The sequence below is a fragment of the Astyanax mexicanus genome, chromosome 7 (assembly GCF_023375975.1).
Source record: "Astyanax mexicanus isolate ESR-SI-001 chromosome 7, AstMex3_surface, whole genome shotgun sequence".
Lineage (NCBI taxonomy): Eukaryota > Metazoa > Chordata > Actinopteri > Characiformes > Acestrorhamphidae > Astyanax > Astyanax mexicanus.
Genome location: NC_064414.1, coordinates 46,298,771 through 46,320,737, shown reverse-complemented (window position 1 = coordinate 46,320,737; position 21,967 = coordinate 46,298,771). Strand labels below are relative to the sequence as shown.

At 38.7% G+C, this 21,967-nt stretch overlaps 2 protein-coding genes across 8 annotated transcripts in view; both read right to left on the bottom strand.

Moving 5' to 3' along the window:
- rgs12b (regulator of G protein signaling 12b) overlaps nucleotides 1-8,800 on the bottom strand; it is a 108,263-nt gene extending 99,463 nt beyond the window's left edge. Inside the window, exons 1-3 of one of the 2 annotated variants that reach the window (XM_022684503.2) lie at nucleotides 8,633-8,800; nucleotides 5,964-6,908; nucleotides 3,717-4,934 (exon numbers count right to left, since the gene is read on the bottom strand). In XM_022684503.2, coding sequence (XP_022540224.2) covers nucleotides 3,717-4,934; nucleotides 5,964-6,743 — 1,998 coding nt within the window. In that variant the 5' untranslated portion in view covers nucleotides 6,744-6,908; nucleotides 8,633-8,800. The remainder of the gene's footprint in view (nucleotides 1-3,716; nucleotides 4,935-5,963; nucleotides 6,909-8,632) is intronic. The other variant, XM_022684502.2, reaches the window with a different exon arrangement.
- Nucleotides 8,801-11,264: 2,464 nt separating this feature from the next.
- The window catches only part of htt (huntingtin), a 44,037-nt gene continuing 33,334 nt past the window's right edge, over nucleotides 11,265-21,967 (bottom strand). For 4 of the 6 annotated variants that reach the window (XM_015604698.3, XM_015604700.3, XM_007229495.4 and 1 more), the window contains 10 exons: nucleotides 21,761-21,891; nucleotides 20,692-20,824; nucleotides 20,426-20,581; nucleotides 20,129-20,319; nucleotides 18,605-18,719; nucleotides 18,100-18,331; nucleotides 17,713-17,818; nucleotides 17,320-17,482; nucleotides 16,031-16,191; nucleotides 11,265-14,724 (listed from right to left, as the gene is read on the bottom strand). In XM_015604698.3, coding sequence (XP_015460184.3) covers nucleotides 14,511-14,724; nucleotides 16,031-16,191; nucleotides 17,320-17,482; nucleotides 17,713-17,818; nucleotides 18,100-18,331; nucleotides 18,605-18,719; nucleotides 20,129-20,319; nucleotides 20,426-20,581; nucleotides 20,692-20,824; nucleotides 21,761-21,891 — 1,602 coding nt within the window. In that variant the 3' untranslated portion in view covers nucleotides 11,265-14,510. The remainder of the gene's footprint in view (nucleotides 14,725-16,030; nucleotides 16,192-17,319; nucleotides 17,483-17,712; nucleotides 17,819-18,099; nucleotides 18,332-18,604; nucleotides 18,720-20,128; nucleotides 20,320-20,425; nucleotides 20,582-20,691; nucleotides 20,825-21,760; nucleotides 21,892-21,967) is intronic. The other 2 variants (XM_015604706.3, XM_049481201.1) reach the window with 1 other exon arrangement.

Sequence of the window (21,967 nt, the reverse complement as noted above, 5' to 3'; positions counted from 1 at the left end):
TCTGAAACAAGCCTGGAAACTAAAGCAGGAGCGTCCTAAATCATATAGAGATCATCTTAATTCTGGTGTGTTTTAAGCAGATCTACTTTTCAGACTGTATAAGGTGTTAGTGAGTGTTGAGCTGGTACAGTGAGTGGATCAGATACAGCAGTGATTAGCAGTGATTAGCATGGTGGTGGTGTATGAAATAAATATGTACTGTATATACCACCAATCACTTCAATACATACATTTATTTTTACTGCAACTGTCTATTTATTTGACTGCCTGGCAGCACTCCAGAACACTGAAATAGTTCTGACATAGACCAACAATTTCATAATATTTTGCAAATTGAAACATGAAACATGGGGTCAACAGCTTCTCAAATATCACTGTTCATCTGCTATATAATATAATTAACTAAAATGGTTGATTAGAACAGCCAATGATTTAAAAGGGAAAATCATGAAAATTATTATATCATATTTATCATATTTCATACCACTGTAAAATTAAGTAAGTTAAAGGTAATATATTACAAAACTCACTTTTTGCATTTTTTATATGTCCACTAGGGTCTTGAGTGCCCCTATAAATATTCTAAGTGGAAAAAAGTCTGTTTTCTGTGAACGTTTTCATACCACTTTAAATATTTCTAATTTATTTAAATATACTACATATAATAACCATTAGCTTGATCTCAATTCTAAATAAATTCTCATTTATGCAAGAATCATGCAGCCCTACTGCACTGTGCCGTATCTTCTCGTCTCGGGGTCAGTTTTAACACATGCTCTCTAACTGTGGAGACAGACTGCAGAAACACTCCGCTGCACCAATGATGATCTCTACACTGCAGCTCTGCATGTTACCCGACTGATAGCTCCACAGTGATTCGCAGTAGCGTGATAAAAGCCCTACAATAAAATCTAAATAAAGACTATTTATGGGCAAAATCCCAGGATAGAAGCTCCAGCACTCGTTTACAGGGCAAAGAGCAGAACGGCAAGCATGTGTATACAGAACAGCAAATTACTGCAGTGGATTTAGAAACATAATAAGGGTACAAAGAGTCATGCTCAGAGGATGCCCTCAGTGCCAAAAGATCAAACTACAGTGGGAAACAAACGCAGTTCCCACAGCTAATGGTTTCAGCCCAGTTGGAACTTTCTATTTGAGCTGCTGTTTTCATCCCAGACTTCATCAGCCAATGTACTATACCATAGATGACAAGTAGAGCAGAGAAATACAGTACCATTTAAACGTTTAGACACATCTCTTCTCATTCAGCGTGTTTTCTTTCTGTAACTGTATTATTAAAGACATTAAAGCTATACAGCAAGACATGCAGAGTTATTTTATAAACAAAAAGGTGTTTAACAAACTAGAATCTGTTTTACACTCATTTTAGCACATTTATCTTTGAGGACAGATCTGCACACTCTTTTATCAGATTTGTAACAGAATATGTATATGTATGAATATGTATATCGTCGCTGTCCTATGAAAAACACTTATCTCCATTTTTGTCGATTTTCAGTTTAGTACATAATTTGAACAGACAAACTGTCTTTTACACTGTGTCAAAATTTCTTGATGAACGGACCAATAGAAACTCTTCAAAATTACCTGAAATAAACTGTTTTTACATTGACTTCCATTGAAAGTTTACAAGGTTTTTTCCCTCCCCTGTAAAGTTGCTGTTTTGGAGATAAGTGTTTTTCATTGGACAGCGACGATATGTATAATCTGTCTCTAGTAGATATATAATGGGAAATGAGCACAATGTGAACATTTATTTAGCAAAAAACAGCAAAAAAAGTAGTACCCTGATCTGCACACTTTTTTTTTATCAGATTTGTAACAGAATAATGTATAATCTGTCTCTAGTAGATATATAATGGGAAATGAGAACAGTGTAAACTTTTTTTAGCTAAAAACAGCAAAAAAAGTAGTACCCTGAGGTGATAATTATGGGTGGATGATATGGCACGATATTTCAGGGTATAATATGGTTCACATCTCTTCTCATTCAGTGTGTTTTCTTTTTGTAAATGTATTATTAATTTATTATTTAAGACATTAAAGCTATACAGGAAGACATTGTTTTATAAACATAAAATAAAAGTGTCCAACAAACCAAAATCTGTTTTCCGCTTTTTTAGATTCTTCTAAGTAGCACATTTATCTTTGAGGACTGATCTGCAAACTCTTGTTATTTTAATCTAAGAGTCTTCATGAGGGAGAGTCACTTGGAATAGTTTTCTCAGCGTCTTGAAGGAGTTCCTGAAGGTGCTGAACAATAGTTGCTGCTTTTTCTTCATGCTGTGAAGCTCCAGCTCATCCCAATTAAATCACCTCAAATCACCATCACCATCAGGTTTAGATCAGGGAATTGTGGAGGACTAACACTTTTTTTTTTTTTATATTTAATTTCAAATGTAATCTTTAACTGTCTTTAATATTAATCTTGAACGTAGAAAATAAATTCAATAAAGAAATAAAGAAAAACATTGTATGAGAAGGTGTGTCCAAACTTTTGACTGGTACTGTAAAACATAAAATAAAACATAAAATTCCATGTGTACACTGATCACTATACATTTGGAATTGAGAGCCATGTCACAAACTTTGCAGGCTTTAAAATATGTCTGAAATATTATGTACAGTTCCAGGAGTGGGTAAATATATTCACACAGTTTACCTAAGATTAAACACATTCCTTATTATTATTATTTTTATTTTTACTTTTTTAATTATGTTTTATAATCACTTTATATACAGAAGACAGCAGGTCAGTTATGGTAAATATTTTTGTTGGGACAATATATTGTCCTAGAAATTATTATACTAAATTATATTACTGCCACTAAAATAAAGATAATATAATAACATATTACACCTTTTTAAAAAGAGGATTTTACTTTTAATTAATATTATTAATACTGAAATATCCTATTAATATCCAAATATCCTATTTCTGCTATGTCCTTTATTGAGATCAATTTTATATACTGCAATGTTGTAAGGAAGGCAACATATTGCAATTTCTTTTCCAAATTTTGTAGTACAACAAACAAAATATTATACCTATAAAAAATAGAGTAAAAAAATTGTTTCCTTTTATTCTACCAGAACAGTGGGATAAAATAACAGTACAACAGTACAATACAATACTGTTATATATGGGGCAGGGTATAAACGCAACACTAAAGTCACTGTCTGACACCATTCTTTACATGTATTTAAATCTATACAGTGTTTTTGAAAATCAATATATAATAAAAACATAATATCAGGATACTTTTATATATCAATATATATGATTGGTGTGTTGTGTTTAACTGTCTTTTTTTATTATATTTTAACAGAATGTCATAGTTAAAAAATATTGAGACATTTGTAAAGTGGCTGCTCCACTGGCAGTCTGGGGATCAACTACTTAACATGTGTTGTGACATATTATGAATAATCAGTTAAACACGTAAAAAAAAAAGAAAAACTATTCAAACATTTGATTAGTGTATCAATAAACAATATTTACATTTTTGAAATGAATTCTGAAGCAAATTTTAAAAATATATCCACCTGAAAATGTGCATGGTAACAGTAGTCAGAGGTGGTATGCTTTATATATATGTAAAAATAAAAAATAAGCAAGGTTTAAAAAGGCTAATATAATAGTTGCCTAATTAGCTTGCAATTTGAGGGTTTGAAAAAAAAAGACCTCCCACCTTTTTCTCAGGGTCCTTCATCCTCTTCCCATTGTGCTGCTGGGCCGGTTGATGGTGGTGGTGGTGGTCCCGGAGGCTCTTCTCCGTCCCAAACAGCTTCTTGGCCCACTCATCCTTCTGGACATGGAGCCGGTGGGGCTGGGAGGCGATCTCGCCCGCCGCGCGGTACCGGTCAGCTGGGATCTTACTCATGGGTGGAGGCAGGGTGCTGCAGTTAGCGCTGGACCAGCCGTCAGTGGAGTCGGCGTAGGACTCCTGGTCGCTGCTGTGGCCGTGCCTCCAATCTCTGAGGACGTGCACAGGCAACCAGCGCTGTCCTGCCCCTGCTCCTGCCCCTGCTCCTGCCCCGCCTGCCTTCTTACCGTGGGTGTGGTAATGGTGGCGTGAAGGGAGGCCAGACATGTCCAGCCTGGAGGACGAGTTTAAGTGCCTGCCTGAGATAGGGGGTGGGTCTCCGTGGGCATGGGGTTTTGAGTGCTCTCCAAACTGTTCTACGTGCCTGTAACCATTACGATGTGGTATAGGAGGAGGAGGCTGAGGAGGAGGAGGTGGAGGGGGAAGACCACCCTGTGCACCAGGGTTACGAGCAACCTGAGGGGTTTCCCACAATCCTGTGGGTACGTGACGGGCTGGGTTAGCACCCAGGTCCACCAAAAGGACACGGTTGCTCTTTTCCTCAGGCAGGAAGTTGCCTATGCCACTGTCACTGTTGCTGCTGGTGCTGTTGTTCTGCTGAGCATCCAGGTCACCATCCAGGAATGCTCTGGCTCGCATCCCCTCAATAGACTCGCCCATGTCCCGGTAAAGCACGGACACGAACTGCAGCAGCGGCTGGGAGGTGGGGGGAAACTCCATGCAGCCGCCAGTGTCGGGGTCTGGGGTGCAGTTAAAGCCGAAGCGGCGGGCTACCCCTTGGTGGATCATGTGGTGACAGAGCTCCGGGTCTACAATGAAGACGTGGCAGGAGGTCCGCAAACCCTGGTCCTCCTCACCGTTCCGGCTCACGCTGGGGTCGTCGGTGGCCTGCATGGTGACCAGCCCGAAGAAGCGGCGGTCGTCCGGGCACACGGCACTGAAGGCAAGCTTCTCGGCCGGGTAGGCGGCAAGAATGGCACCGCGGTCGCTACACAGACGCACACAGTCATGCATGACCTTAAGGAGGACCAGAGAGTGGACCTTCTGCTCAGCCCGCAGGCGTCGCATGCATCCTCGGATGGCCTAAAAGCAGAGAGAGGGGACATGACTTTGAATTTACACCATAATATTTTCAAGCAATTAGCATGTGATTTTAGAACACATTTATAAACAAAGTTTTATACAACAGTAATAAAAGTACTAACAGTAGTATTATTAAATATGTGAGTCAACCAGCAATCAAATAATCTACAAATTACTTTAATTAAGTAAATTAATAATGTGAAATCTGGAAAAAGGCCTGACTACAAAAACATATTTAACACTATGGATAAATGCATAAGTAAATATTTTTCTTTATTTTTCTTTAATATGATTCTTTACAATAAGTTTCTTACTGTAAAATAGAGAAGTAAGAACATGTTTAATAAGCAGGCACATTATCAGTATACAGTCTTATGTAAAAGTTTGGACACCATTTTAGATATGGCAATGTAGCAAAATAGCAAGTTAAACAGTAATTGTTTATAAATGTTTGCTCTCTATGAAGTATTTGTTTACTTATTTGCACTTTGACAAAGGACAGAACGTCATTTAAAATGTTTGCATTTGTTGCAAGTAACTACTTTTGAAGTAATTTTTAATGCCATTTTTATTAAAAAAAAATAAAAATTGGAAGGGTATAAGCCTGTAACCTGTTGGCTAACCTGCCTTGTTTATCCTTCAAATATCTTGGTTTGAAAGAGTTCTCTAACTTGTATGACTGTATAAGATTAGATTGATTAAGGTCTGGATGATTCTGCTTGGAGTTAGATGGTTAAGACTGAGATGTAGGACTGGTGGGAATGGAGGAGTTCTGTAATTACACACTTTAGTCCTTCAGTTTCTCTGCATACCTTATTTTCAGGACCACCAAAGAGCACCTATAATTTTGGTGGTGATAAATGTGTTAGTGTGTGTGTTAACGCGCTGGTACGAGTAGATCAGACACAGTAGTGCTGCTGGAGTTTTTAAACACCTCTGTGTGACTGCTGAATTGAGCATGGTCCACCAATCAGAAAGATCCAGCTAACCGCGTGCTCACTTTTACATGGGTACATCCATCAAGCTTACCTGCAGACTGTCGCTTTCCAAGTTGGCACTGGTGGACGCCAGCTCAATGGAGCCCAGGTATCCCACGATCATGCCCACGTTGAGAATACCCTCAAAATCATCCTCCCGTTCGGCTTCAAACACATCCACGAACACAGAGTCGTCGTGCAGCACTCTGGCCATCTCCTCCTCGGACAGGAGGTTGGGGTCGCTTCTGCGGGTCTCTGCTTCTGCATATGGGACTTCCGGTTCAGACTGTGGCCTGCGCTTGGAGCGGGATACACAGGCCACGGCCTTCTCTGAGCTGCTGGATGAGTGGCTGGAGCTCTCAAAGATCATGTTGAAGATCCCGCCTGACTGCATCTCAGCCACCACGCGCTCTGCCCGGTTTATGCCCAGTGTCTTGGAGTCCACCTTGGGCCGGAGCCAGTGGCTTTTATGGTCATGGAAGCCCAGCTCCTCATCACTGGAGCAGGAGTCCAGCTGTCCACCGCCTCCGTGCTGCTGCCCTTCAGCAATGACCAGGTGCAGGACGCCCGTGCAGCGTCCAATCAGCTTGACTACGTCTTCATGGGATGCTTTGGATACGTTGATGTCGTTGACGCTGAGGATCTGGTCTCCAGAGCGAAGGCCCACGTAGTCGGCAGGGCTGCCCTTCAGAACACAGCTCAGTACGCAGGGGGAATGGCCCGACAGGGTGAAGCCGTAACCCGACCTGCCCCGGGCCACCTCCACCCCTCGCACTCGACCGGGCGGCTGGCCATTAGCACGCCGCCTGCCTGCCTCGGATGGCCTGAACATCTTTCCCTTGTTTTCACCTTCTGGCGTTTAGGGGCTGTCGAGAGCTTCTCAAATGCAGAGCCAGTGGGCTAAATGTAACACTCAGGTGGGATCATCCTCTCAGCTCCAGAGCTGTTCTGTACAGCATCATCCTTATGTAAGTCAAGAATGTTCACAGGACACTACCTGCAAAGAGAGAGGGAATACTGAGGTAATTTGCAGAGCTCACTGAGGATGTAATACTTTTAATAATATTACAACTCTACTGGCAACTGTAGATAAACTATGCACGAGCATAGGTACAGGGACATCTGCTTATTCATTGTTTTTTTATATAAAAAAGATTTTATCCTGCTTTTGTTGGAGTAACTCTCTCTCGAAAACTCTCGTCTCTACTCTCGAAAAAAAGGCCTTCTATTAGATCTAAAAGATTTTGAATCATTTCTGTGAGGATTTGATGTCTACTTGAGACTCAAGGCATGGCCCAAATAGGTTCATGTTTATCTGCATCTGCAATTTTAATATCAAACTATCCGCCTAGCTAACCATCCACCCCCTATCAATCCATCTACCTCCATCTATCCATCCATTTGTATGTATACCCATTCATCCATGTATCTGTCCATCCATCCATTTATCTCTCCTTCTGTCCATCCATCCATCTAATTTCAGTACCTATCTGCCCCCCTATCTATCCATCCACCCACCCCATCTATCCATCTATACCCCATCTATCCATCCTATCTATTTTAGTATCTAACTATCCACCTATCTATCCACCCACCCCATCTATATCCTAATCTATCCATCCATCCATTCACCCACCTAGTTATCTCTCCACCCATCTAAATTTTCCTTTTTCATTCTCATCTAATTTCAGCATCTATCCTCCTATCTATCCATCCACCCCATCAATCCATCCACAATCTGTACCCTATTTATTTACCCATCTGTCTGTATAAACATCCATCCATTTATCTCTCCATCCATCAATGTATCCATTCCATCTATCTGTATGTATGTCCATCCAATTACAGCATCTATCTATCTATCTATCTATCTATCTATCTATCTATCTATCTATCTATCTATCTATCTATCTATCTATCTATCTATCTATCTATCTATCTATCTATCTATCTACAAACCTACAGTATCTTGGAAACCTACACACACACACACACACACACACACACACACGGCTCTCTAACTTTCCTGCATTGTTCCTCTGTAGTTTCCTCTGGATGCGATGCGCCCTCATTCACTCTTGCTACGCGGCGTTGGCCCGCCCCTTCTCTCTGATTGGACGAGGAGAGACGCGTCGACACCAGATATCGTGGCAACGGGCATGTCAACAGACAGTGAGGTACGCTGATTGGCCAGACCCGATGTCAGTCAAGTTTATAGCTCCTCCCAGTTCGGGAATCCGGTTAGAGTGAGCCTATCTCTTGGGCTGCTTTGGCTCTGAATCCAAAGTATTCCACAGGTGGCGGAAAGTTGTGAAGTTACAGTTCAAAACGGGTTAAAAACAGTTTAAAAGTGAGTTAAAGTAATGAATAAAAACTGTTCTGTGTTCAGTCTCACTCCCCCGGCCGTGTCCGCGGCAGCAGCAGCGGGAATACCGCGGTTAAGAGCGCTATCCGCGGCGGCGCTGGCCCTTGCTGTTGCCGTATTGTGTGCTGAGGGAACAGCTGGCTGCTGGAGGAGTAACGGTGCTGCATTTCACCTCCATAAAAACCGCAGAACCTCCCAGCAGCAGCCCCAGCGCTCACAGCGTTAATAACTCAGCACCTTTACTGTCTAATACAGCCACTCAGACCGGCAGCTTTAACCTCAGTCATCTATATTCACTGCTCTTCTCTCTAAACACACACAGACCTCAACCAGCCAGCAGACAAACCCCAACTTACCCGTATGTTCCCCCGCGCGCGCTCCCCGGGTCTCCGCCGCGGGTAATAACCGCGTCCTCCGCCGCGGCTCAGTTAACCTGCAGGTAACCCTAGTATTCCTCCTGCAGTAAACAACAAAAGAAGGCCAACCAGCTGGTGTAAGGATGGAGGAGGAGGAGGAGGTGTGTGTGTGTGTGTGTGTTTCCCAAGTGTTTTTTAAGGGGGACCACTCCTGCAGCCCTTCTTTAGGTCACATGACTTCATAGGCTTCACAGTAATGTAATAAAAAGTAAAGTAAAATATTACTATCTTGGAAAAAAAAAATAATACTGACATTGATGTTTTTTGTTATTCAAACAATATAAAATATGAATATAAAAATAACACACAATATTCAAAATTATATATATTTATTAGACCACTTCAAAATTATTAGACCACTTCTAAATAATTAGTTTCTCTGATTTAAGGGGATTTATAGGTATATGTAAAATGAACATTGTGGATTTATTCTGTTGACGAAATTTCTCCCAAATTCTAAATAAAAATATTGTAACTTGGAGCATTAATTAGCAAAAAATTAGAAATGTTCAAATTAATGAAAAAGATCCAGTGCTTTAAAAACAAACAAGTTCATATTAATTTAGAAACAACAATACTAAAGTTTTATCCAAGGAAGAGTTCAGAACCAATAATTGGTGGAATAACTCAGATTTTTAATCACAGCTTTCATGTGTATCGGCATGCTCTCCACAAGTCTTTCACACCGCTTTTGGGTGACTTTATGCCACTCCTGGCACAAAAATTCAAGCAGTTCATTTTTGTTTGATGGCTTGTAACAATTTATCTTCCCCTTGATTACATTCCAAAGGTTTTCAATGGGGTTCAGGGCTGGATAGTGGGCTGGCCATGACAGGGTCTTGATCTGATGGTCCTTCATCCACACCTTAATTAATCTAGCTGTGTGGAATCAAGCATAGTTCTGCAGGAAAAAACAATCCCCAAAGTTAGAGAACATTTCCAGAGCAGAATGAAAAAAGTTTTCTTTCAGGATAACTTTGTATGCGGCTTGAATTAGCCGTCATTTGCAAAGTCCAAACTGCCCAATTATCCAGACCATCACAGATCCTCCACCAAATTTCACAGTGCAAGTACACCTCTCCAGGTCTCCATCTAAATATTCGATGGCTAGGTGTTGAGCAAAATTAAAAATTGGACTCATCAAAGAAGATAACCTTACTCCAGTCCTCGACAGTCCAATTCTTATGATCTTTTGCAAACTTCAGCCTGTTTTTTCTTTGCTTCTAATTGAAGAAGGTATTTTTCTAGCGAGTCCTTCCATTAAAAGATAGTTTTGAACTGTTCTTTCCTTGCACTTCACCCCAGCTGCTATTTGCCATTCTTTTTATAGGTCACTTGATGTTACACTTTGACTGCTGACTGGCATTCAAATAAGTTGGCGGTCAATCTCCAAACCTGAGCCCCATTGAAAAACTTCTGAATGTAATCATGTAAGATATAAGTTGGTCACAAGCCACTAAAAAAGCTGAACTGCTTGAATTTTTGTGCCAGGAGTGGAATACGGTTACACAAAAGCTGTGTAAAATACTTGTGGAGAGCATGCCAAGATGCATAAAAAGCTGTGATAAAAAAATCCAATTAATTCCAACAAATATTTATTTTTGACCTTTTAAATCATTAGCAATTGTTGTTTCTAAATGAATATGAACTTGTTTGTGGAATGGGGTCCCTGAGACTGAGGACCACTACAGATTTTATCATTAATATATCAACAGAAACACCCATAGCCCCCAAAAAGTGGAGTGAATTGTTTTTTCTCCAAAAGATGTGTGCCATTATGGGATAAACTCTAAAATATACCCAATCAAATGAAAACAATATGGGAACAATTAAATCAAATCAATTGATCTACTGATGTTTTCACAGAAAAAGCATCAGCTTAGTCCGGCATTAACTGATTAAAGAGTTGCAGACTCAGAGAACACAGCTAGCTACTGATCTCAGATCTGAATAACCAGGGCAGCAGCCTTCATCTGTTTGTCTCCATCCAACTGATTCAGGAACAGCAGTTAATAGTAGAAATAACTTTATACAGGAATCTAAGAGCCAGTGCTGCAAAGTTAAACATGGCCACACACAGACAGTAGACCCTGTGTGGGTTTATGGGGCTCGCTTTCGTGTGTGTGTGTGTGAGAGAGACTAACAGCTCCAGCCTGGGTCTTGGCCGGCCTGACTGGCCCGATATCCCCTCTTGATCTCCTGAGACTGTTAACACCCGGCTAAGTGTTTGAGAGGATTATCACTGCACACTGTCCCAAACAGCCGTCTAAAACATTAGAGCTCTACTGTGATATGAAGGAGTTAGCATCTTTAAACACATGCATGTGCCGCTCATTAGTTTAAAGGGGAATTCTACCCATTTCATTTCTTTCTGCTTTTAAAAACAAAGATAAATAGTTAATACGCAAAGAAACAATATTGAAAAAATTAACAAAACTTTAAGTATGCAGTATTTCAATTCTCTTTAAATTCTCATTATGATCTAAAACAAAATAAACTTTAAAATGGGATGCAAAATAACTAAAAATGCAAGCAAAGGATAAGGAAAAGAAATTGCAAATGAACAAAAAAAGATTTTTTAAACATTTTATTCTTTATTTTTTTACTACATTATAATCTTTCCAGTTCATTTTATATTAAAATAAGCCATTACATTAAATACATCGACTTTGTCTTTAATCGACTGCGTTGAGCTTGAAGAAGTGAGTTGGAATACTTATAACACAGAAACAACTGTCGTTCGGGAGGCTCCAGTGCGAGACTCTCACAGCTTCCCTCACTGCAGTTTAGAACTGAGTACACACAATTTACTTACACGCCCACCAACCTGCCCACCCAGACCCGGACACACTGATAGATCTTAGTGCATCAGTCATTGGTTATTTTTCCAACTGTCTTCCCTACACTGACTGACTGACTCTAGATCTCTAGTTATGATGGAATTACATGGCAAACGTAAGCTTTGGAAAAGGTTTTGGTGATGGAGGAGGATACAGGTAGGGGGTGGAGAAAGGGAAAGGAAAACTGTGGACAAAAAGCATATCCTTTTTTGTTTTGAGAAAATCACAAAAATTTAGAATTTTTGTGAATGGTGAAAAGGAAGCGTCAGCCTAACATTGCACTTATACAAGAGTTACTCATTAATTCTTGAAATTTCATGGAACCTTTTGTTTTTTTTTTGCAAATGAAAGAAATTTGCAATATTTTGCAATCCTGTGCACATGTAAAGATTTATGTCAGTGGTTCATTTTGTGTTGTGTTTAAAACTCGACCACTAGAGGGCAGAGTTGTACTGTACATCTGATTGGATAAATAGTAAACTTTATTTTTACTTAATTTTATAAATATGATGGTGTGTTTTTTCCCCCTAAAATTTTATTTAAACAATCGCAATATCTCATCTTACAGTCTTGCAATATATTGCAACATATTACATTATGATACGTATCACCAAGTTCTTGCCAATACACGACAAAGTACTGATTTTAACCCATAGATAAAGGCAAGCTGCTTATTGTCTGTGGTTCCAGCTTTGCCTCGCTTGAGTTTTATTCAGTCCCTCGAGTTTCTGAACAACAGATGGTCTTAAAAGCAGCTACCAAACGACACAGGAGTTAAAAGTTTATTGTGTCAATGCAGAATCTGGAGCGGCACTCAGGCCAAAAGTCCTTGGTTACAGTTAAGAAACCTCTGTGTGTGGAAGAAGAAAACACTGAGCGAGTGTGTGTGTGTGTGTTTCTATACAAGGGTACACTTCAACTGTGAAAATGTCAAAGGCTGGATAGCTCTGAGTCATTATACCACTAAAACAACGCAGACAGCACTGGATATTTAGTTAGTTCATATTCAACAGACCTAAAGCTATGACTGTAATGGAACAAGACCGACAAACTTTGTTGTTGCCATGATAGAGAGATAGAGAGAAACATGCCAGGGGTACCTAAAAAAAACACAACCTGCCATTCTCAGTCAGTCAGATTTATCAGATTTGTTCCGAGTTCATTATTACACAGCCTGTACTTCAGACACTTCAAACTGCCGACCGATAAAAAGGTGGGCCCCATTAACTCCACTGTATTTGAACATCATAATCATCACATGAAAAATATCGATTTAATATTGAAAGCAGACAACGGCATGCAGCAGGCTAAATATACAGGATGCTGCCAGGTTGTTGACTTCTATATAAGGCTTCTATTTACAGTGAAGTGACGCCGCCTCTGCTCTGCCATCAAAGCAAACACAGCGTGGTTGTTCATTCCAGGCCTCTGAAGAGTGAATAAAGCAGAACTGTTAGCTGTCAGTTGGTCAGATTGAGATTTAGACTAATTCAGGGCTTTAGTGGCTTACACACATTGTGTGTATATCTGTATATTATTTCACAGACGGGCAGCAGTAGTTGATCGCACACATTCAGTATATCTGTGGTCTAGCTCGCTCTTATCTTATTTTTTTTCCTTTAGTTGCCTCGTGCACCACAGCAGTTTAGCGTTGACCAGTTTAACACATATGATTTCCTTTTCTTTAACATGATTTCAAACGAGTCAAAACTCAACAATGAACAAAAGACAAAAAAAAAAAAAAAATGTTCCATGTTGTGACACCACATCAATAATCACGTCACATTCTGAGCAATAAAACAAATTAATCAAATAGTGATCAGTAATCAAATTGACAAAGAATGTGTCAAGAACGTGTAGCTGTACCAGTACATATAAAAACTTTTTGGTTTTGATGTACCAATTTTGATATTTCACTATACAGTCTAAAAAAAAAAAAAAATAACGAGTACTATGGCTATTTCAATTTTTTCTTGAAGGGTTTAACATAATTTCTTAGAACTGAGGAGCTACTATCTTATATTTATAATTTTTTAAAATAATAATAATTCAACATAAAAACTACAAAAAAGACTGGAAAATAGTAAACTTTGTGCCAGCCAAACCAGCCAAATCATCTGCACCAATACAACAAACAATCATCTAGCACATTTTATATTATTTTAAATACATGGAAATAATTTCATTTCATTTTCAGCATGGCTTAAGCAGCTCCTTCAGACAGGAGACAAGGGAGAATTACACTTACATTATTATATAGTTCTTATTTAAATGTCTCCAATATCCCCCAAGTGCTTAAAAAAAAAAATCAGACAGGGCAAACTAATGCATTGTTTGTGCAAAAGGAATGATTTAGGAGCAGGAAGGGAAAAGTCTTTTGATTCTGGGGAGAAGGGAAAGAGGCAGGTTTACAGGGAGAAGGTTGAAAGCCACATACATCCAACCTGCGTGCACACGTGCCCTCGTTCCGAGTGGAACAGTAAACATTTTAAACAGTAAACCACTTTCACAAAATATGTTTACTAGTACTGTAGATATGACAATGTTTGGTGGGGCGGTCCATCTGTTTGCTGACTTGTTTTATTTATTCTGTTGTGGGATAATTAATCAAGTGAGAATGTTAAAAGTAAGGAGCTCTAAATCTGGAGGTTAAGTGATGTGCCCTGGTAGCAGTTTCTAAAGCTGGCGTTTCCAGTTTTCTTCAAGTAATATTATATATAATCTAAAGTATGGACATAAGGACTGTATGAAATCCCCCTCAACCACTGAAACTGTTTAGGCTCCCATATCCAACTCCTGGTACAATAACGTCCCATCTCAAAACAGGGCCTTTAAGAGTACTGTGACCTGTATGAGCTCTGTATTATGGTCAGTCTGAAGTGATCACCATGGCTGAACTATTATTCTGTGTCTCATTGAGATCTAACCTAGTGTCTCGTCGTGTTGGTCTTGGTAGAATTACAGTATTAGGTTGTGTCTCAGAGTGACGTGTCCTGGTGGATGCTCTGCAGGCAGCAGAGCAGCTGGTGGTAAGGGCTACCAGGTGATGCCACCATCTCAAACACAGACTGGAAGGACCTCCGATCCAACTCCTCATCGATCTGATGCCGGTAGAAGTCCATGGCTACCAGGCAGAACAGGCTAACGTCCACAGTGTCGGACTTGCCCATGCGACTGATCACGTGAGGGAGGCTGAAGAAGGAGAGCGGAATTAAGGAGAACTTTCTGGTTCAAATGGGACGTAAAACCATACAAGCAGGCAGGGGTGAGTGACATGGATCTTAAAAACTCAAAGAGTATTTCTGCAAAAAAAAAAAAAACGAAGGTGTCAAAAGAATTCACATTCAATACTCAAGAAGAAGAGTATAGATACTAGAGTTTAAAATACTTCCGTAGAAGTTGAGGTATGAACTCAATCTTTTCATTATTTAAGTAAAAGAGTAAATGTACTGGTTTAAAAAACTACTTAAAAGTATAAAAGTAAAAGTAACATAACGGGGAAAAATTGACATTAAGGACAAAAGCTTAGGCAGAGCCACAGAGTCCTATAGTGCACTAACCCCCCTCCCTTCACAAAATAAATTTTTCTAAAAGCCATAATGACTATAATGTTATATTGAAATGTTAATGTTGATTAATTTGGTATACAATAGGCTGTTCCCTGTTTTAGCTGCATATATGCCCATTAAAAATAAATGCATTTTAGTAGAATGTAAATATAATAAAGAAGCGTAGTTGGAGTTTGTCTGGAGTTCTTTTGAGTCTCTGAACGGATCATCTTCATACTAGGCTACATACGTCTGCTTTGTTCTTGCTGGAGTGTGGGGGGCATGACGTGTGCAGGCGTGATGAATCACAGTATAAACCAATAGGGTGTCGGAATGGTATATGTTTATACTTCCCTACATCCAATCACAATCAGATTCACTCTATCTGGATGGAGAGATTTATCTGGATAGTTTATTTTTTTTTAACTATTTTAAAAAATGTAAAGAGTAGAAAGTTAAGATAAGTGTGTGAAAATATAAGGAGTAGAAGTAAAAAGTTGTCCGAAAAAGAATTACTCCAGTAAAGTGTAGATACTCAACATTTCTATTTAAGTAAGGAAAGAAAGAATTTGTACTTTGTTCCTTAACAGCTCTGGTGATATGATATGAAAAAATATGAAACATACTATTGCACTAAAATAATTATTATAATAAATGTCAGAATAATAAACCTTTTAAACTTCCAAAAATGTAAACTTTTGTTTAACTTCACTTGTTTTGTAAAAAAAAAAACTACCAAAAAGTGCAGAATGTTTAGTGCATGCATATAAAGAGCAAACAAACAATTCTACAAAAAATACTAAATATGAATAAAAAATAGACTATTATTTATCATCACTGAATGGATTTTTCTTTTTTTTATGTTGCAGACATTTTTGCTATTAACAAAGGCTGTTTGTGGTTGTGTTTTTTTTCTGTGTGTCTGGAGATGAATATGTGTTTAAGGATACAGTGCAGAGATCCACTGGCTGGTGGAGGCACTAACGAAGAAGCAGGACAAGCTCCACATTGCCATGGCAACCGGTGTTCTCTGTGTGAAGTTGGAAAGGGAGAGTAGAACCCAGTCTCGCACCATGGAGGACTGGCCAGTAGCATGAAGTGTCTGGAACACCTGAAACGACAAACATTCAAATCGAAGGCTTTGTTCAGTTAATATATTTTAGTTATTATTTATTCCCCCCTGATTTTACTATTTGTTTATAGTATCTCATAAATGTGAGTACATTTGTAAATATATTATTATACCTTTTTATGGAAAATCTTTTTATCACACTGTATCTCAGTTTTAGCATTTTTATAGCTTAGGCCATCCTCCAAGAGTTTTCTTGCCATGAGGTGCCATGTTGAAAATCCAGTGGCCAGCATGAGAGACTTTTACTTAAAATACCAAATTTGACACACCTGTTTCCCATTTACACTTCGAACCGGGGAGGGAAATCTCTAATTTGGATCACAATTGGGATCTTTTCACTTAGGGGTGTACTCACTTTTGTTAAAGGCTGTGTGTTGAGTTATTTTGAGAGCACAGCAAATGTACACTGTTATACAAGCTGTACCCTGATGACTTTACATTGTATAAACGTGTAATATCTTTAGAGTTTTCCCTCGAAAAGGTCAAATAAAATATTTACAGAAATGTGAGAAATGTGTTAAAAATTTGTATATTTTACTCTATACTTCACTGTTCTCTTAGTGGGAATTTGGTTTGCAGCACAGACAACTGAACATTATAGACAACATTTAACACAATTGACAGCGCACTCCCCAATCAAAAAAAAACCCTTTGCTATTAATAACCATCAATATTTTACAGCTGTTTGTGCTGCCATAACGATAAGTGTCTGTAACGAGCCAAATGTTAAAACAGGCAGACTGTGTAAACAGTTCAGATGTGCACAGAGCAAAGTGTGATCCGATGTCAAATTCCCATGTTTGGTGCAGACCATGGTAAACATGTTCCCATCAGCAGTGAACTGAACAAAGGTTCACTTGGAAGCAAACCAAGACCTACTATTTTCTTTAAACAGAACAAACTAAAGAAAAAATCTTTAAGTCATCCAAAACACGATAAGTGTGATTAATATAAAGTGTGATAATTATTTAAATGTTGGCGCAGAAACAAGATTTATTACTGGTCTTGTTGTTGTGAAATATAAACACATTATTTGTGAGTGTACAAAAAAAATAATAACAAAAAAAAATAAATAAACATGCAATCCAACTGCCCTCTGTAGCTCACCTTATAAACCACTGTAGCCATGAACTGCGGGTAAGGCTGCTGATTTGACAGGAACTCTCCAATGACTTTGTTCATGACATCCTGTGGTGGGAAAAAGTCATCCAGGAACTGTGGAAGGATGCGAGAGACCACCCGAGCCTCGCATGGAAAACCTTTACGGATCCTGGATTTGGAAAGAGGTAGAAATAGAATTTTAAAAATCCCCAAATTATATACTTATATATATTTTTTATAATAATATTATAAAATAAAAACACCAATAGTATAAGACTTTAAGCCAGAGTTTATTTATTTATTTAATCATTTTTAATTAACCTAAAACGTAAATACTATGAATATTGGATTTAATAATCAGGACATTTTTTATTTTGATTCCACAGGCGCAAAACTTACCTGTCAAAGAGAACTGAAACACGTTCCATGGCAACAATAACCGACTCGCTGTCAGGAGCCGCAGGATCTGTGTCACCTGGACGACCTGGACTTCCTTTCTCCTTTCCTGTAAGAATAAGGTAAAACAGTCATCAGTTTTTGCACACATGACGGTAAGAGCTACTGTACATTTCTACTTATAATATAGTAGGAAAAACCTTTAAAAAGGGAAGAAAAGCAGACCTTTTACAGATCTCTTTACTGATCTTATCATCAGTTAAAAAGGATGCGTGTAGGTGCACTGTGTGTTAGTAAGGTTTGTTAGTATAAAAGAGGGAGGGGGCTGTCCTGCGGGTGCTAGTTAGTAAAAGGGTCAGTGGGGAAAAGATGAGCTGAAATGTGTCCTGCCTTCCTCTTCAGGCACACCTGTGTACATGCAGGTGAGCATGAGACCCAGGGCGGCCATGGCGCGGTGAGGGCTTGGCATGTTCACGCGCTCCACGCTCAGCTTCACCAGCGCCTCGGCGTCCACGCGGGACAGCTGCTCAGACAGAAGCAGCCGCTCCAGACCACGCAGTGCACAGTGGTAGATCACTGATGGAGTGGCCTCCTCACTGGCAGAGAGCATCACACCACACAGCTGGAAAGATGACAGAAAAAAAGAAAGAATAAGAAAGAACAAAAATAAACAGAAAGAAAAACAAAGAAAAGAAAAAAAAAACAAGAGAAAAAGACATAATGATTTAAGTTCATATTATAATAAATAATTAATTAATATTATATAATTAAACCCCACAAATAAATAAATCCTGTTATCAAGTGAAAGTAAGTGTATTCTTATATGAGCAACATTAAGGTTCTGGCTTTAAATCCTTTAAGAGATGTGGGTGTGTAACCTATTAAATATCCTTACCTGAATGACCCCTGCATTGAACTCTGACCCTACGTCCAGTGGGTAGTTCTCCATCATGTAGAACGCCACAGCACACATCACCAAGACATGCTGCTGATTATGCAGGTTCACACAGCTAAAACACAAAAAGACACACATAATGTGTTAGTCCTGCAAATACTCTCAGACATCTCATTATCTTGGGCCAGCTGTCTGTTTTTCTCAGGCCTCAGTAAGCCACCACATTCAACAGCTAATGAGGAGCCAATAGCCACGCAGCGTGGCTCAGCATGAAACGGGCTCTGCCATTAGCTTTAACCGCGGGGGGCCGAAACTCGTAAGAGAGTTGTGGTCAGCGTGAGGTCTTTTATCCGGAGTGGAACACTAACTGCTGACCGTTTCTGTCTTATCTCATATTCTCTCATATGTGATGCACTCTACTACGTGATTCTAATGATAAACTAAACAAAAATGCAGCTTTTGTGATCTGCTTTGTTGGCTATGAGGTAAGAAAGATGATGATTGCTCCAGTGGGAAAATGACATTTAACAGTATGCATTAACTAACAGTGTAAATGTATGTCTGATATCTGTAACGTTACACATTCACTGCCCATGTATATTAAGTGTTGGTCACAGTGTGTAGGCTCCAATTCTGGCAGTTTGCATTCATTTATGTAGGTATGAGTTAATGTGGTGTTTAAGTGTGCGTAATATTATCATGCATAGACCGGCTGCTGCAGTTTTGCATGCCAACAGCTACATGTACTGGCATTTTGTTGGTTTCTTTCTGATTAAATACTTACATGTAATTACAATGTTACTTACTTGTTTTAATTTGTACATCATGTTTGTAACTTTTCACAGTTCGACATAGAGTGAACTTTTTTAAATTTCACTATGAATGAACCAAAAGAGAGCGAGTTCAGAAGGATTTTTTTTAAGTAAAATTGAATAGAAACTGTGTCAAAACTGAATATAAACAACCTGTCTTAAAAACACAGTAACAGAAACAGCCTGTTTGATTCTAAGAAATAGAAAAATAACTGTGTAAACAGAACAATGGCGGTTTCCAGAGCATATCACCACTCAGACTTTGTAAGTGGAGTCCAAATAAACACTTTAATACAATACAAAAATAGCATAAGAAAAGAATATGGGCTTAAATTTATAATCTACATTTTGTGTAGAAGTATTTACAAGCCAGGAAGCAAGATATTCCCTCATTTTTGCCAGAGCATGTAATGTTTCCTGCAGATGCTTTGTAGGCCCTGTAACTACACTCTGATCAAAAAAAGATTTTTGGTTGATTATTTTGTCCATCGGTTCCTGTGGAAGAAGAATATCTGCTTTATTAAGTCTATTTCACAAGACTGGTGAGAATATACATACATGACTTGACATAAAAAAAAATTCTGCTAATTAAGATGTATTAGTATGGAGATATGTTCCCTCTTTGGTGCAGTAACAGGCTCAATTATTCTTTATTGTACATTATACAATATTTCTGAGGTGATATAAGGTTGTGTGTATATGTAAGACTCACTGGGCAATGGCCCGAAGATTAGACAGCACATATTCACTGACGGCTGGTATGAGTTGGCGTGCAGTGTCATCCAGTAGATCACACTCCAGCACATACAGAACTCCATGCAGTGCTCCTATTCGACTGGGTAAATGAGTGCTCCGGAGCGTCGTCTCCAGCAGCCGACACACAGGCTCTGCTGTCACTTTATCCTAGACCGCAGAGACAAAACAGCATCACAGTATAAGGACTTCACAAATTCAGAAAATGATTTAACTTAAAATTAACCCAGCCATTCACACAGAGGCCCACACTCACCATGCCCAGCACAGCAGCTGCTTTGCAGATAGCAGGTACAAGGTACTGGTTGAGAATCTCATCCTCTGGTGGGTGGACCTTCTGTAGTTCCATCAGAGTGGAGAACATCATATCGAACTGATTCCTCTCCGTAAACAGATCCGACACGGCCAACATCTGGAAAGTGGAAACAAAAATATTCATTCAATTTAGAGAAACTACAGACAAGTTAAAAAATTATTTAACACATCTAGACATGAAAATATTAACCAAACTCGCACACTTACCGATCGCACCACCTCACTGATCAGCACCACTGGAGTTTTTCTATTGCTAGGACTGCCAGGGAGGATCCACTGGCTATAGAGCTCCAGGAGGAACTGGGAGCAGGAATGGATGTCTACTCCAGCTCGGTGTTTCCTGTACAGGAGAAAACAGCAGCATTCAGTCTGAGAAATAATTTAGGTCTGATTCTGGGTGAAGAGAAACCTTAACAGTGGTCTTATTGGCGGCTCCTTTGAGGTGTCATAATTAAGTAATGTGGTACTATACAAGAACGCAATACTTCAGGGCCTTTATAATTATGATCAATAAGGATAAAAGACAATGATAGCCTGATCTTCAAAATCATTTGGTTAGTCATAACTAGGGCTGCAACAACTAATCCATTAAATCAATAAAAATCAATTATTAAAATAGATAAGTAATAAATAATGTAGATAATTGATTAGTTTCTAGTTTTGGGTCTCTGGTGAATTGCAGGCACCTCCACACAGCCACCACCTCATTTAATGTTACAAGAGCATGCTAGAGTGTTTAAATGCCTCAGTTTTAGTAAATTCATATCTTATGCGCATTTAGTGAGTTTTCCATTCCACCTTAAAAACAGCGGCAGTTACATTCAGAGTAAAAGAAAATCAATCTAAACATTTTTCAATAATAAATTTAAAGCCTAACGCTGACATAATTAAATAATAATAATAAAATGTGTAGAAATAAGTGTAAATCTGGGGTTAATTCCTCACGTAATCAATAATAACTTAATGTAAAATAAATAAATAAATAAATAAATAAAAAAAACAAAAACAACAACAACAACAACAACTGAAGCTTGTGTTCCGTATACAATAACAACACTAGTTCTCTAAAATATTTTACATTTGAACAACATCCGGTCAAAAAAATTAATTAATTATATTAAGAAATATATTTTTTTATCCGATTAATAGAAAAATATTTTTTTTGTGTTACTGAAAGAATATTTTCAGCAGTTCTACATTGAACAGTCTGATTAAATGTCCACATATCTGACTGAAAAGGACTTGTATACTGCATATGCCATATATACAGCCTTACCTAGAGTTAATGGGGGATGTTGGTGGAGAGGTTGGTGCTGGAGCATCTGTTTCATCTTCCTCATCCTCACCCCATTCTTCCTCCCTCAGAGGAGTGATGTTGTTTCCCAACCACACAGAGTGAATGGACACCTACAATATGCAGAAAAATGGTTAATATTAAATATATATATATTTTTTACACAAAGCACAGGCATTGCAAGACAAT